The sequence below is a fragment of the Carassius carassius genome, chromosome 21, assembly GCF_963082965.1.
Source record: "Carassius carassius chromosome 21, fCarCar2.1, whole genome shotgun sequence".
Lineage (NCBI taxonomy): Eukaryota > Metazoa > Chordata > Actinopteri > Cypriniformes > Cyprinidae > Carassius > Carassius carassius.
In genome coordinates, this window is record NC_081775.1 from 9638670 (window position 1) to 9651529 (window position 12860).

The 12860-nt window shown below is 40.4% G+C and overlaps 1 protein-coding gene across 2 annotated transcripts in view; it reads left to right on the forward strand.

Moving 5' to 3' along the window:
• Window positions 1–12860, forward strand: part of LOC132097494 (G protein-coupled receptor kinase 5-like) — a 50950-nt gene that overhangs the window by 32643 nt on the left and 5447 nt on the right. For both annotated transcript variants that reach the window (XM_059503233.1, XM_059503232.1), the window contains exons 4-12: window positions 7420–7497; window positions 7902–7999; window positions 8544–8636; window positions 9184–9247; window positions 10657–10797; window positions 11015–11205; window positions 11294–11331; window positions 11492–11581; window positions 12255–12463. In XM_059503233.1, the coding sequence (XP_059359216.1) occupies window positions 7420–7497; window positions 7902–7999; window positions 8544–8636; window positions 9184–9247; window positions 10657–10797; window positions 11015–11205; window positions 11294–11331; window positions 11492–11581; window positions 12255–12463 (1002 nt within the window). The remainder of the gene's footprint in view (window positions 1–7419; window positions 7498–7901; window positions 8000–8543; window positions 8637–9183; window positions 9248–10656; window positions 10798–11014; window positions 11206–11293; window positions 11332–11491; window positions 11582–12254; window positions 12464–12860) is intronic.

The following is a 12860-nucleotide window of genomic DNA, read 5'->3' on the forward strand; positions in this document are numbered from 1 at the left end:
TTGTGACATTTCAAACATCTTTATTGTCACTTTTTAGCAATTAAATGCATCATTGCTTTAAAAAAAAACTAAAATATCTAAACTTTTGAACCGTGTATCATCTAAATAACATTTATATTTAATAATATTATTTGTTTTAGCTCCTTTTATGATGGTTTTATTACAAAAATCATTGTGTGCAAACAGAATGGTTTCCATTACTGAACTGCAGTGAGATCTTGTTAAACAAACTCGATTTCGCAATTTCTTTTGATTTTAATGGTGAAATACAGCACTAGCGTTCCCCTTGGCAGACTTTGTGTTCTCAAGAAGAAGAAAAAAATTGCCCTTAATGACCTGGAATACATTAAAATCAGTTCAGGATTGGGTTTTGAATAAAAAACCGAATGTAAACAGAGATGCATTGAACTGAAAATGCATGAGTGTGTTTGATGTATGTATGCATATGTTCAGCAGGCAGCGAGCATGTATGCATGCGTTTGTGCGAGCCACCATAAGGAAAGAGCCCGGGTGGGGGGGTTTTGAGGCCTACTCTGACGTCAGAAAGTAGCGGGATCTCAATTGTTGTGACGAGTTAGACAGCACTGTCTGTGTCTGCTCTGTGTGAGATCTCTGTGTGTGCAAAACAAGGAAAGAAGCGCGACAACTTCATGTGAGAAACCTCTTCACACGTTATCTGGGTTTATGTGTACACAAAGACAAATGAAATGTGCACGCCACTGACCTTTTTGGTCCGGGTTTTGTTTTTCCATCTCGGTGGAGGCAGAATAGTCTGATGTTATCGCACACATCAGATTGGCCCAGTTCCCCTGTGTCAGAGGCAGCCCGCCATTTGTTTTGGCCTGGTGGCTCTTCTGTACCATTCAGAGCCACTGATGTAGGTCTGTTCTCAAACCACTATTATGATTGGATCTCTCTCTGTGTGTATGTGTATGTGTGTTTGTATTTTCTGCTTTTTTCAATGCGGTGACCTTTAACATGCAGGCATAGCAAATTCCCCTGCAAATTCTATCATTTCCCATTCAAAAGAGGCTAAGAGAGCAGAATTTAAATCCTGTCTCCTTTATCAATGTCATCAACAGTTGTAATGTGAGCGTAAAAAGATGTATTGTAGGTGCACACAAAAAAACATCAGCATGTACTGAGAAAAAAATCACTGTCACAGTAAAGAGCTAACAATGGAAGTGCTTGGAGCTGGGGAATAAATATTACAATACACATTGTTTTACAAGTATAGCAACAAGAGCTAAACAATATACATTCATTAAATGTTTGTATAGACATATTTATGTGTAAACCCTCTGTGTGAACGTTTTCATTTCTGCATGAATTTAGAATAACATTTATATCGAGCTACTCATTTTTTGTGTCTGTAGGAAATATATAATTGGACATACAATAGTGCAATTAACACAATTGTAGTTTTTCAAACATCTTTGCAAATACTGTAATAATCCAGTGTGCTTTATCACAGTACTGTTATAATAATAATAATAATTCCACACTGCTTTTCCATTCTTCTAAAAATAATCTGTTGACTTCCTAGTTTCTCCCTCAGAAATTCACGATGGGCTCAGATTGGTTAGCTGTCCCAGTGTGTTGTGATTCGCTAACCGCCTAGTGCATGTTGTTTGAAAAACTAAAATTGTGTTAACTGTGCTACTAGCTGAAACAAAAAATTAGTAACTGGATATAAATGTTTGTAATGATATCAACCTTCATATTCATCCGGAAGAAGGAGGCGGGAACCGGCGGACAATCAAAAACATTTTAATAACAAAATAAACACAAAAACAGCGCACCAGCCCCTCACGGACGACTGGTGCGCGCAAATAAAACCCAAAACACAACTAAAAGCCCAGGCCTGGTCCTCTCTCGTCCTTCACTGTCGTCGCTCCAGTTTTATATCCTTCCATCTCCTCCATGGGCCTCGAGACCTGCGGGTCGAACAGGTGTAGTTCATCTCCAATCACTCCCCCGGCCTCGCTCCCATGTCCCTCGGCCCCGCCCCACTCGTCACATACCCCCATCGCCCCTCGCAGGCCGGGGGGTACTCCCGAGACTGCGCTCTACTCCCCCCCCCCCCCCCTCCCTCCGGGGGGGCCGCTCACGGGGACCTGCGGGAACCTGGGGGTAGGACAGACGAGGCGAGAGAAAAGGAGATGGAAGGAGGAGCGACAGAGACGAGAGAGGGGAGAGAGGGAAAAAAAAAAAAATATTCCGGTTCCCAGACGCACCGCTGCTCGGCCCTCCACCAGCTGGGCGATCTCCTCCGCGGTGCCTGGCGGTGGCACTGGACGGCCCTCGGCGGACGGCACGACACTCCTCCGCCGCCCGGTGGACGGCGACGGCTCCTCCGGTTTTGGGCAGCCGGCAGGAGTCCCCCGTTCCCTGCTCCTCCCCGTTCCGGCGGAGGCAGCAGGCTCCGGCCACCTGGCGAACGGCGCCGACTCCTCCGCTCCCTCACGGACGGCAGCCGCCCCTCCAGATAGCGGGCGGTCGGCAGCGAGCTCGCCCGTCCCCGGCAACTCGCTCCAGCCCACCGCCTCGAGCGTCCATGGCGGCACACTCCTCGCCAGCTCGATGGCACCGCGGATTCACCACAGCGGCGAGGGATCTTCAGCAGCGCGTCCCTCCTTCTCCCGGGCTTCGGCACCACTGTAATGATATCAACCTTCATATTCATCCGGAAGAAGGAGGCGGGAACCGGCGGACAATCAAAAACATTTTAATAACAAAATAAACACAAAAACAGCGCACCAGCCCCTCACGGACGACTGGTGCGCGCAAATAAAACCCAAAACACAACTAAAAGCCCAGGCCTGGTCCTCTCTCGTCCTTCACTGTCGTCGCTCCAGTTTTATATCCTTCCATCTCCTCCATGGGCCTCGAGACCGGCGGGTCGAACAGGTGTAGTTCATCTCCAATCACTCCCCCGGCCCCGCCCCACTCGTCACAATGTTATTCTAGATTCATGCAGACACAGGCTTTACACATAAATATGTGTCTACAGTCGTGGCCAAAAGTTTTGAGAATTACATAAATATTAGTTTTCAAAAAGTTTGCTGCTAAACTGCTTTTAGATCTTTGTTTCGGTTGTTTCTGTGATGTACTGAAATATAATTACAAGCACTTCATACGTTTCAAAGGCTTTTATCGACAATTACATGACATTTATGCAAAGAGTCAGTTATTTGCAGTGTTGGCCCTTCTTTTTCAGGACCTCTGCAATTCGATTGGGCATGCTCTCAATCAACTTCTGGGCCAAATCCTGACTGATAGCAACCCATTCTTTCATAATCACTTCTTGGAGTTTGTCAGAATTAGTGGGTTTTTGTTTGTCCACCCGCCTCTTGAGGATTGACCACAAGTTCTCAATGGGATTAAGATCTGGGGAGTTTCCAGGCCATGGACCCAAAATTTCAACATTCTTGTCCCCGAGCCACTTAGTTATCACTTTTGCCTTATGGCACGGAGCTCCATCGTACTGGAAAATGCACTGTTCTTCACCAAACTGTTGTTGGATTGTTGGAAGAAGTTGCTGTTGGAGGGTGTTTTGGTACCATTCCTTATTCATGGCTGTGTTTTTGGGCAGAATTGTGAGTGAGCCCACTCCCTTGCATGAGACAGGACTGATGGTAGCACTTACCTTTTCTTCTCCAGACAAGCCTTTTTCCAGATGCCCCAAACAATCGGAAAATGGCTTCATCGGAGAATATGACTTTGCCCCAGTCCTCAGCAGTCCATTCACTATACTTTCTGCAGAAGATCAATCTGTCCCTGATGTTTTTTTGGAGAGAAGTGGCTTCTTTGCTGCCCTTCTTGACACCAGGCCATCTTCCAGAAGTCTTGGCCTCACTGTGCGTGCAGATGCGCTCACACCTGCCTGCTGCCATTCCTGAGCAAGCTCTGCACTGGTGGCACTCTGATCCCGCAGCTGAATCCTCTTTAGGAGACGATCCTGGCGCTTGCTGGACTTTCTTGGACGCCCTGAAGCCTTCTTTACAAGAATTGAACCTCTTTCCTTGAAGTTCTTGATGTTCCTATAAATTGTTGATTTAGGTGCAATCTTAGTAGCCACAATATCCTTGCCTGTGAAGCCATTTTTATGCAACGCAATGATGGCTGCACGCGTTTCTTTGCAGGTCACCATGGTTAACAATGGAAGAACAATGATTTCGAGCATCACACTCCTTTTAACATGTCAAGTCTTCCATTCTAACCCAATCAGCCTGACATAATGATCTCCAGCCTTGTGCTCGTCAACATTCTGAGAGTTAACAAGACGATTACTGAAATGATCTCAGCAGGTCCTTTAATCACAGCAATGAAATGCAGTGGAAAGGTTTTTTTGGGATTAAGTTAATTTTCATGGCAAAGAAGGACTATGCAATTCATCTGATCCCTCTTCATAACATTCTGGAGTATATGCAAATTGCTATTATAAAAACTTAAGCAGCAACTTTTCCAATTTCCAATATTTATGTAATTCTCAAAGTTTTTGGCCACGACTGTATGTACATTTAATGAATGTATAATGTTTAGGTAAGCTAAATATTATTTTCTTCTTATTAAAGTTACAAAACTGATTTAGTCAAGAGCAATGAGATATTTCTCTTTATTGTTTAACATATACGGCAGACATTAGGAATAATAGACTGCTGTCACTTTAAGAGCTGACCAATCCAATATAATGTTACACTGTTGTGTTTTCTTTCACAGCTGTTTGCTTTCACATAAGACCTAAATTACTGCGTTTACAAGAATACTTGGAAATATCAGCATTTGACATACAAGTGTGTGTATTTAACCATTAAAGGCCTGTAAAGTGTCAAAATTGCATAAGTGCATTCAATACCCCTGTGCTCTATTAGCACCTTCATCACGTGCGCACACCTCTCTTATAATGCACACATATAGCAAAATGAGTTCTCTTTCGCTGCTGATGGCATTTCAACAGCTCATAATCACTTGTTTTTAAACCACAATGCTTCAAATAGCCACGTAGCACAGCAATGTCACGTAAGCGTGTAACCGCGATAGAGACAATAGTCCAAAATCTCCTTTTAACAAATTCTACCAGTTAACCGTGTCCGTATATCCCCCATTACTATGATGAGCACATTTACTTTTAGGCTTTTATTCAATCAACACACATACATATAGCATGTTGAATATTGTAATCAAGGCTCAAACATGCTAGCTTGACAAGCGAAAACCAATCAGGTTTGTTCTTGCGTGTCACACAGGCATGTTTTAGCTTTCCCAAATGAGTAATTGATGAATTGATGAACTTTTTTTTCTTAACTTAGGCAATAGCTGCAGCTTCTGTTGGACTCTGAAAATTCCGTGTAACATTCTTTTCTTCCCTCATTACTCACAGCACTATTTTAAATCTTCCAATGAAGGAGTTGCCAAATGTGTTAAGGGGAATGGAAATCATATTGCTGTATGTGTCGAGACGCAGTACCCACACACACAGTCCCCCACTATGTAATGACGTTCAGTGTATTAAGTGACGCTGCTGGGCCGTGCTGTGGCGCTCCAGGACCTTATGGAATCCTGCCGTGTTGACTGGATGGTTACCAAGCAACCTGAAGTCAGACACACGTTGGGCTTCATGAAGCATGTGTGTGTGTGTGCACTCATGAAGCATATGTGTGACATGATTTGTGTGAAAACCTATTTGGAGGTACATATGCTTCGGTGTAGGTGCGCGAGCTTGTGTTTACATCATTTGGGACGGAACCGAGTGGGGGAAGGTGGTATGGAGACTCTTATGTAATGGGATCCACAGAGCACGAGGGCCGGAGAGGGTGTTGATAAGGGTGTCATCAAGCATTAACCCCCCCCCCACACACACAGGCACATTTACGACCCTTAGGGAAAGGACGTGCCAGACTGTGGAGCTCATTCATTGTGTAATCACTCACAGACTCAATTACATAGCATATAGAAATGGATACCGACTGGAATAGTGAAGTCAATGGATGTAGTTTCTGTTTTCCAGATTTGAGTTCACTTAATACTCTCTGTCTGTCTTGGTTTCGTTAGTCTCTAGGTTTTTGAGTATCTGTGCAAAGTCTGGTCCATATTAGCCTTACATGACTAGTTCTTTGACCAATACATAAAGTCTGGGTCACATTGCAGCTTATTCTAAGAATGAATACCTGCTTAGACAGGATGACTGTCTGGCTGACTTATAAAGTTACTAACCATTGTTTTGTTTTTACATTATGCGGGTTCTGAAATGGATTTTACCATACAGTGGCATGCGAAAGTTTGGGAACCCCTTGCAGAATCTGTGAAAATGACAATAATTTTAACAAAATAAGAGAGATCACACTAAATGCATGTTATTTTTTATTTAGTACTGTCCTGAGTAAGATATTTGAAATAAAAGATGTTTACATTTAGTACACAAGACAAAAAAATTGCTGAAATTATTAAAAAGTTTGGGAACCCTTGGTTCTTAATACTGTGTGCTGTTACCTGATGATCCAGGACTGTCTTTCTGTTTTGTGATGGTTGTTCATGAGTCCCTTGTCTGTTCTGAACAGTTAAACTGAAAACTGTTCTTCAGAAAAATCCTTCAGGTCCTGCCGACTCAGTTACGTTTATTATTGCTGAATTAAATAGTTAATCTAAAAATATATAGTTCTGTCATCATTTAATCGCCCTCATATCATTCCAAACATGCATGACTGACTTTCTCCTTTTGAAGCACAGAGATTTTTATGTAGCATTTAAATTTAATATTAATATTTATGTTGTTTTTTCCATATAATTAAAGTTGGTGGGGTCAAAACAGTGGACTGCATTGGCTTTTATTGTATAGACATAAAACATTTTTCAAAATATCTTTTGTTTTTTGTTTTTTTATTAAGTATAATAATGGGTGGTGGGTGGATAAGACACATGCCTTTGGTGTGAGAGACCTGGGTTCAAATCCACTGTGAGACACCAATGTGTCCCTGAGCAAGACACTTAACCCCTAGTTGCTCCAGAGGCGTGCGACCTCTGACATATATAGCAATTGTAAGTCGCTTTGGATAAAAGTGTCAGCTAAATGAATAAATATAATATAAATATAAATATTTAAGAATGGGCATATGTATAATTTAGCTCAAATCAGTTTGATCTCAATGCTATGAACCTTAAAAACTTGGGAAAGGCTATAAACTGTAAACACAATTTTGTTTCTTGGTGGACTGATTAAAAACCTGTGCTCCCTCACTCCTAGAAACTGCAATTTGCCATTTTTAAATGCAACATGCATCATCCTGGCTACTATTTCATTAACATCTAAATTAGATGCATTATGTCATAAGGTATCATGTGCGTTTTGGATTATGTTATGGCTTGTTTATCTCAGAGTTCATTTATAAGTTATTCATTTGTTTTTATTTGGTCTTTTAGGAGGACTATGAGGTGGCACCCGATGAGAAGAGGAAGAGTCGAGGAGATGAGATCATCAAAAAGTTTCTCACCAAGCAGGTGTGATTTGGTTGAACTTTCCTGTTGTGTGTGTGTGTGTGTGTGTGTGTGTGTGTGTACTTGTTTATGCTACATTGTGTGGACCAAATGTCCCTACAAGGAAAGTAAAACCTAAAAAATAAGTTGACATTTTGAGGCCTGGCCTGTGGTCCCCACAAGGGAAAAAAAGTGTAACAATGCAAATAGGTTTTCTCTAAGGGTTAGGTCTAGGGTTAGGGGATAAAAAATATTGTTTGGTCAGTATGAAAGTAATAGAAGTCTATGAAAAGTCCCCCCAATTCATAGAAACAAACGTGTGTTTGTGTTTGTGTTTGTGTGTTTGTGTGTGTGTGTGTGTGTGTTGTTTAATTTCGGATCTAGAACGTGTGCATCAGTAATCAGAGAGCATGTTGTTTCTTCTACAGTCCTCTGAGTGTGTAGATGTAGCTGAAAGTCTGGCAGAAAGTTGCAGAGAAAATCTAGAACTGAGTCCCTGCAAAGAGATCTTCAGTGACTGTCGCAAGTAAGACACATGCAAACACACGTGTGAACACCTGGACCTCGGTTGCTTTTAAACCAAGCTAATTCAGACACATTAACCCCAGCCCCAACTGTTCTTGCTACAGATATCATAAGGTGTTTTTAGAATTGCATTAAAATGCATACATCATATAAACAAATACTTGTTTTATTTATACTTTTTAACAATTACTATGGTTTAATGCAAGTTTTTATACTTACACAATGTGATATGAGGTATGTATTTTTCCCAAACATTTGAACAAGCTGCAATAAGTTTGTTCAAAATATTCCAAAATGCTTGAAATAATACCTTTCTCATATGTTTCAACATACAATAATTTGGACACAGTCGTCCTAACATTGCATACTATGTAATAAAGACATATTCAGAAATAAGTTGTAGAGTTTATCCACTGGGAATTGAACTGTTTTCTACAGAATTAAACACTACAGCGTAATGTTAGCTCTTTACTGTAATCTTTACTTCTGGTTCTCACAGAGCTGCCCATGGTCTAATGGTCTCCATGCTGTTTTAAATCTCACAGAGCTCTTCATGACTACTTAAGTGGTGCTCCTTTTGCTGACTATCAGAACAGCATGTACTTCGACCGCTTCCTCCAATGGAAAATGCTGGAAAGGTTGGTTGCACACTTGATCCCTCCCTTTACTCTGTCCGTTAGCCTTTTAGTCTGCTTAGTCTACCATTTGTGCACTTTCATTCTTTTGTTTTGTGGGAGGAAGTTCTTAGCTGGGCTTAAACCAGACGTGCTGCATCTTGATAAATCATATTCAGCTGTTACAGCAGTTCGGATGCTAATCCATTTAAATAATTTGTTATTTGCATAATTGTTAACAGCTCAACACATGAAAGCAAACAGTCATGTTTTGTCATGTCACGAAATATTAGAGTTACACAGCAGAGTCTGTGCTAGATAGAAACTGATTTAAACATATATGCATTTATGTAAGTGGCCAATAAAACCTTTTTCTACGAACAATTCTAAGAAGGCTTTGTTACACAAATCATGTGGAAAATGTGTTTCTCGTTGACTGGTTTATAATTGTAATGTAGAGGGTAACTTGTAATGTAGCTTGTGCTCCACCTAGTTTTGTTAATGGATCTGAATGCTAAAATGTTTCCTGTCTTTTCTGAATTGATATCAGATTTTGTGGTTTTATTTCTAGACAACCGATCACAAAAGACACGTTTCGGCAGTATAGAGTTCTGGGGAAAGGAGGCTTTGGAGAGGTGAGGATATTGTGAACTGTGTGTGTACTGAATATTTACTCATTTGCTCTGCATCAAAACCTAATGAGCTGTCTACCTAGAATGTATTTCTAGACGTCATAAGTGTGCTCGAAATATACGCAGCGACATCATTGTATTTCACTTAATAATCAGGATGGTTGATTCAGGTCTTGCTGTTAGCTTAGCAATATGCTAACATCAAACTCTGCTCGAATCAGCTTCGAGTCAAGTTTCCCGTTTGCCTCATATAAAAAGCGTAATTTGTGTGATGTGCAAAGTTGCTGTATATATAGTTGTGATCACAAGTTTTGCAATAGTGTTATGAAGCACAACTCGCACAGAAGTCAATTTCAAACCAAATGGCTTTCTGTTGTCATTGTGGCAAAATTGCATGACCAGCTTGAACACAACTCAAACATTAACACAAGCAAAATTTGTGGTCCTTAAGAAATCATTCTAACATGTTTATTTGCTACTCAATGATTTTTTTTTAATTATTAATATCAGTATTAAAATTACTTCATAGATTTGTGGAAACCCTGATACAATACAGCGAATTTAGCTGACATACTGAAACAAAAAACTACTACTATAGTCTTTTCACTGCAACTTCAAAAGAAGGCAAGATAATGTTGTTGAAACTGTTGCAGGATTCCTTGAGGTTACTTTGTTTTATTTTACACAGTTTTGCTAGCCTGTCATAATGATCTACTCTCCATTAATTCATAACCAATTGTCTTCCATATATTAACTTTCTGTAAAACATCTTTGAAAAGGTGGTTTGACTTGTGGGTGGTTTTTCTGGACATTGGCGAAGAGTTTCTCTGTCTAGTTTAAATGCACAGCCCCATTAAATTTGAAAGGAATCTGATTTGCTGTCAGTGTTTTTCTTTTATTATCTGGAAAAAATAGTTCTGAAAGTGATCCTAGCGATATCTATTTTTGTGACAGTTGTGGTGTTGACTATGCTATCCCTTATGTATTCCTTATGAAAATGAACCATGGTTTTATTATAGTAATGGTGATGCAACCATGGTTTTTGACGTATTGAGTACCATTTCTATAACCAGTATTATTACAAAAGCCATGGTTAAACTATGGTCAGTGTGGCAAAACCATGGTTAACCAATTTTTTTTTTTTTTTTTGGTGCAATGCAACCATGGTTATTTTTTGTAAGGGATTCTCTTAAATTCAGAACAATTATATATTTTAAGTTATCGTTCTTGGTGTGAATGGAACTTTTAATGCAAATTCACTCTGACCTAACCCACACAAAGCTGCTTGGTTTGAAACGGACTTCTGTGAGAACTGTGCTTTACACGTCTCTTTTTGCAAATTGTTTTTGCACATGCAATTTAGGCAGCAGGTAGCTCTTGGTGTATGAAAATACATGTCCATCTGTGCGCAGGTGTGTGCGTGCCAGGTGAGAGCCACGGGTAAAATGTATGCCTGTAAAAAGCTGGAGAAGAAAAGGATAAAGAAGAGGAAGGGGGAGGCCATGGCTCTAAATGAGAAACAGATTCTGGAGAAGGTCAACAGCAGGTTTGTGGTAAGTGGATTCATTCATTTATCTGTGATCTTTCTTTTTTTTTTTCCTCTGGCTTAGTTTACACCTGGTATAAACATCTTTTGCAATTCAATCACAAGTGGCCAGACAGTCAAGTGTGTATTCCTCAGTGCCTTCCTGTCTCCCTCCCATTTTTTTGTATACTTCAAAACGGAAATATTCTGCTCATTCTGATCGTTATGGTTTCTCTGGCTCTCAGGTTAGTTTAGCATACGCGTATGAGACCAAAGATGCCCTGTGTCTGGTGCTGACCATAATGAACGGTGGTGATCTGAAGTTTCACATCTATAACATGGGAACCCCAGGCTTCGAGAAGGAGCGTGTACAGTTCTACGGTGCTGAGATCTGCTGCGGTCTCGAGCACCTGCACAGAGAGTCTATCGTCTACAGGTGTGCAGCTCTACATCAATCTCAAATGCCCCCAGCCTCATGAAATGATATGGTTAAGTCATTTTTATGTTGCTTTCTATCATTCTAGGGATTTAAAACCAGAGAATATACTTTTAGATGATAATGGTAAGTCCAATAAATATTTCCTTCAAGTGAGCTAAATATGGAATTGCATTGTCCTGATGACACTTTTTCTTTCCCTTTATGTTCTTTGAGATACATTTTGTTAAACTGTGAAATGCAACAATAAATGCATTTTGCATGCATTATGCATTTGTTCCTACAGGTCATATCAGGATCTCAGACCTGGGGCTGGCCATAAAAGTGCCTGATGGAGAACAGATCCGTGGCCGAGTGGGGACTGTGGGCTACATGGGTAATAATCTTTAACTGCACTGATATATATATATATATATATAGAGAGAGAGAGAGAGAGAGAGAGAGAGAGAGAGAGAGAGAGATGTTGAATATTCACCATATATTGACAGTGATTCCGTTGGCAATGTAAAATGTAAGCATAATAGTGTCTCGTTTATAAACAAATCATAATTTTTTTTATGTCTTTTTGGAAATTCAGTAAACAAATATTAATATATTCTTGATATACTGTACCATTCGAAAGTTTGGGGATTTAACATTTTCAAGAAAGGATGCATGTAGTAATAATGCATTAAATAAATGTGCTTAAAAAAAAATGAAGATTTCTATTTGTGATTTTAGAGAATCCTGAAAATAGTGTTATGTGGTTTACACACATGATTTCTGAAGGAACGTGACACTAAAGACTGGAGTAATGATGCAGAAAATGTTTTTCATTGCAATAATATTACTATTTTACAGTATTTTTGATCAAATAAATGCAGCCTTGGTGAGCAGAAGAGACTTTTTTCGAAACCCAAACTTTTGAATGCCAGTGTATCTGTTGAAAGAATCAAAAGGCAAAAATATTAGTTTTTAGCTGCACCGATCAGTCCTGCTAGATATCCGTTCATAGCACACATTAAAATCTTTCATATTGATTGATGGACTCAAACTGTATTGACGGACAGCTCCAGAGGTGATCAATAACGAGCGCTACAGCATGAGTCCGGACTGGTGGGGATTGGGTTGTCTGATCTATGAGATGACCGCCGGCCGATCACCTTTCCGCGCTCGCAAAGAACGAGTGAAGAGAGAAGAGGTGGAGAAGAGGGTGCAGGAGGAAGAGGAGGAGTACAGCGACAAGTTTACAGAAGACACCAAAGCCATCTGCAGGATGGTGAGGCCACACACACACACACACACACACACACACACATATACATATACTGGTCAACATCCAAGATGATGCAGCAGCAGCGTACAACTAAGAGCTTGTACCCAAAGCTACATTATCTTTTTAGTCAAATGCACCATAGAAGCTGATTTAGAGCCCATTGATTGAGCGCACAAAGCTGGTAAAGTTGAGTCCATTATATATGCTTGGCTCATTTCACTGGCTGCTAGTGCGTGTTTTCTGTTGGGAAAGAAGTTGATAATGAGTTCTCTGAGACCAGCTCAGTTCAGGATTGTTAAATAATCTACATTTATTGTAAAGAGGCTCTGTTGCCTTTTATCAGGGTTGTGTCATGTGACTGGCTTTCAACCTAAAAATGAAAAAATCTACTCACCCTCAC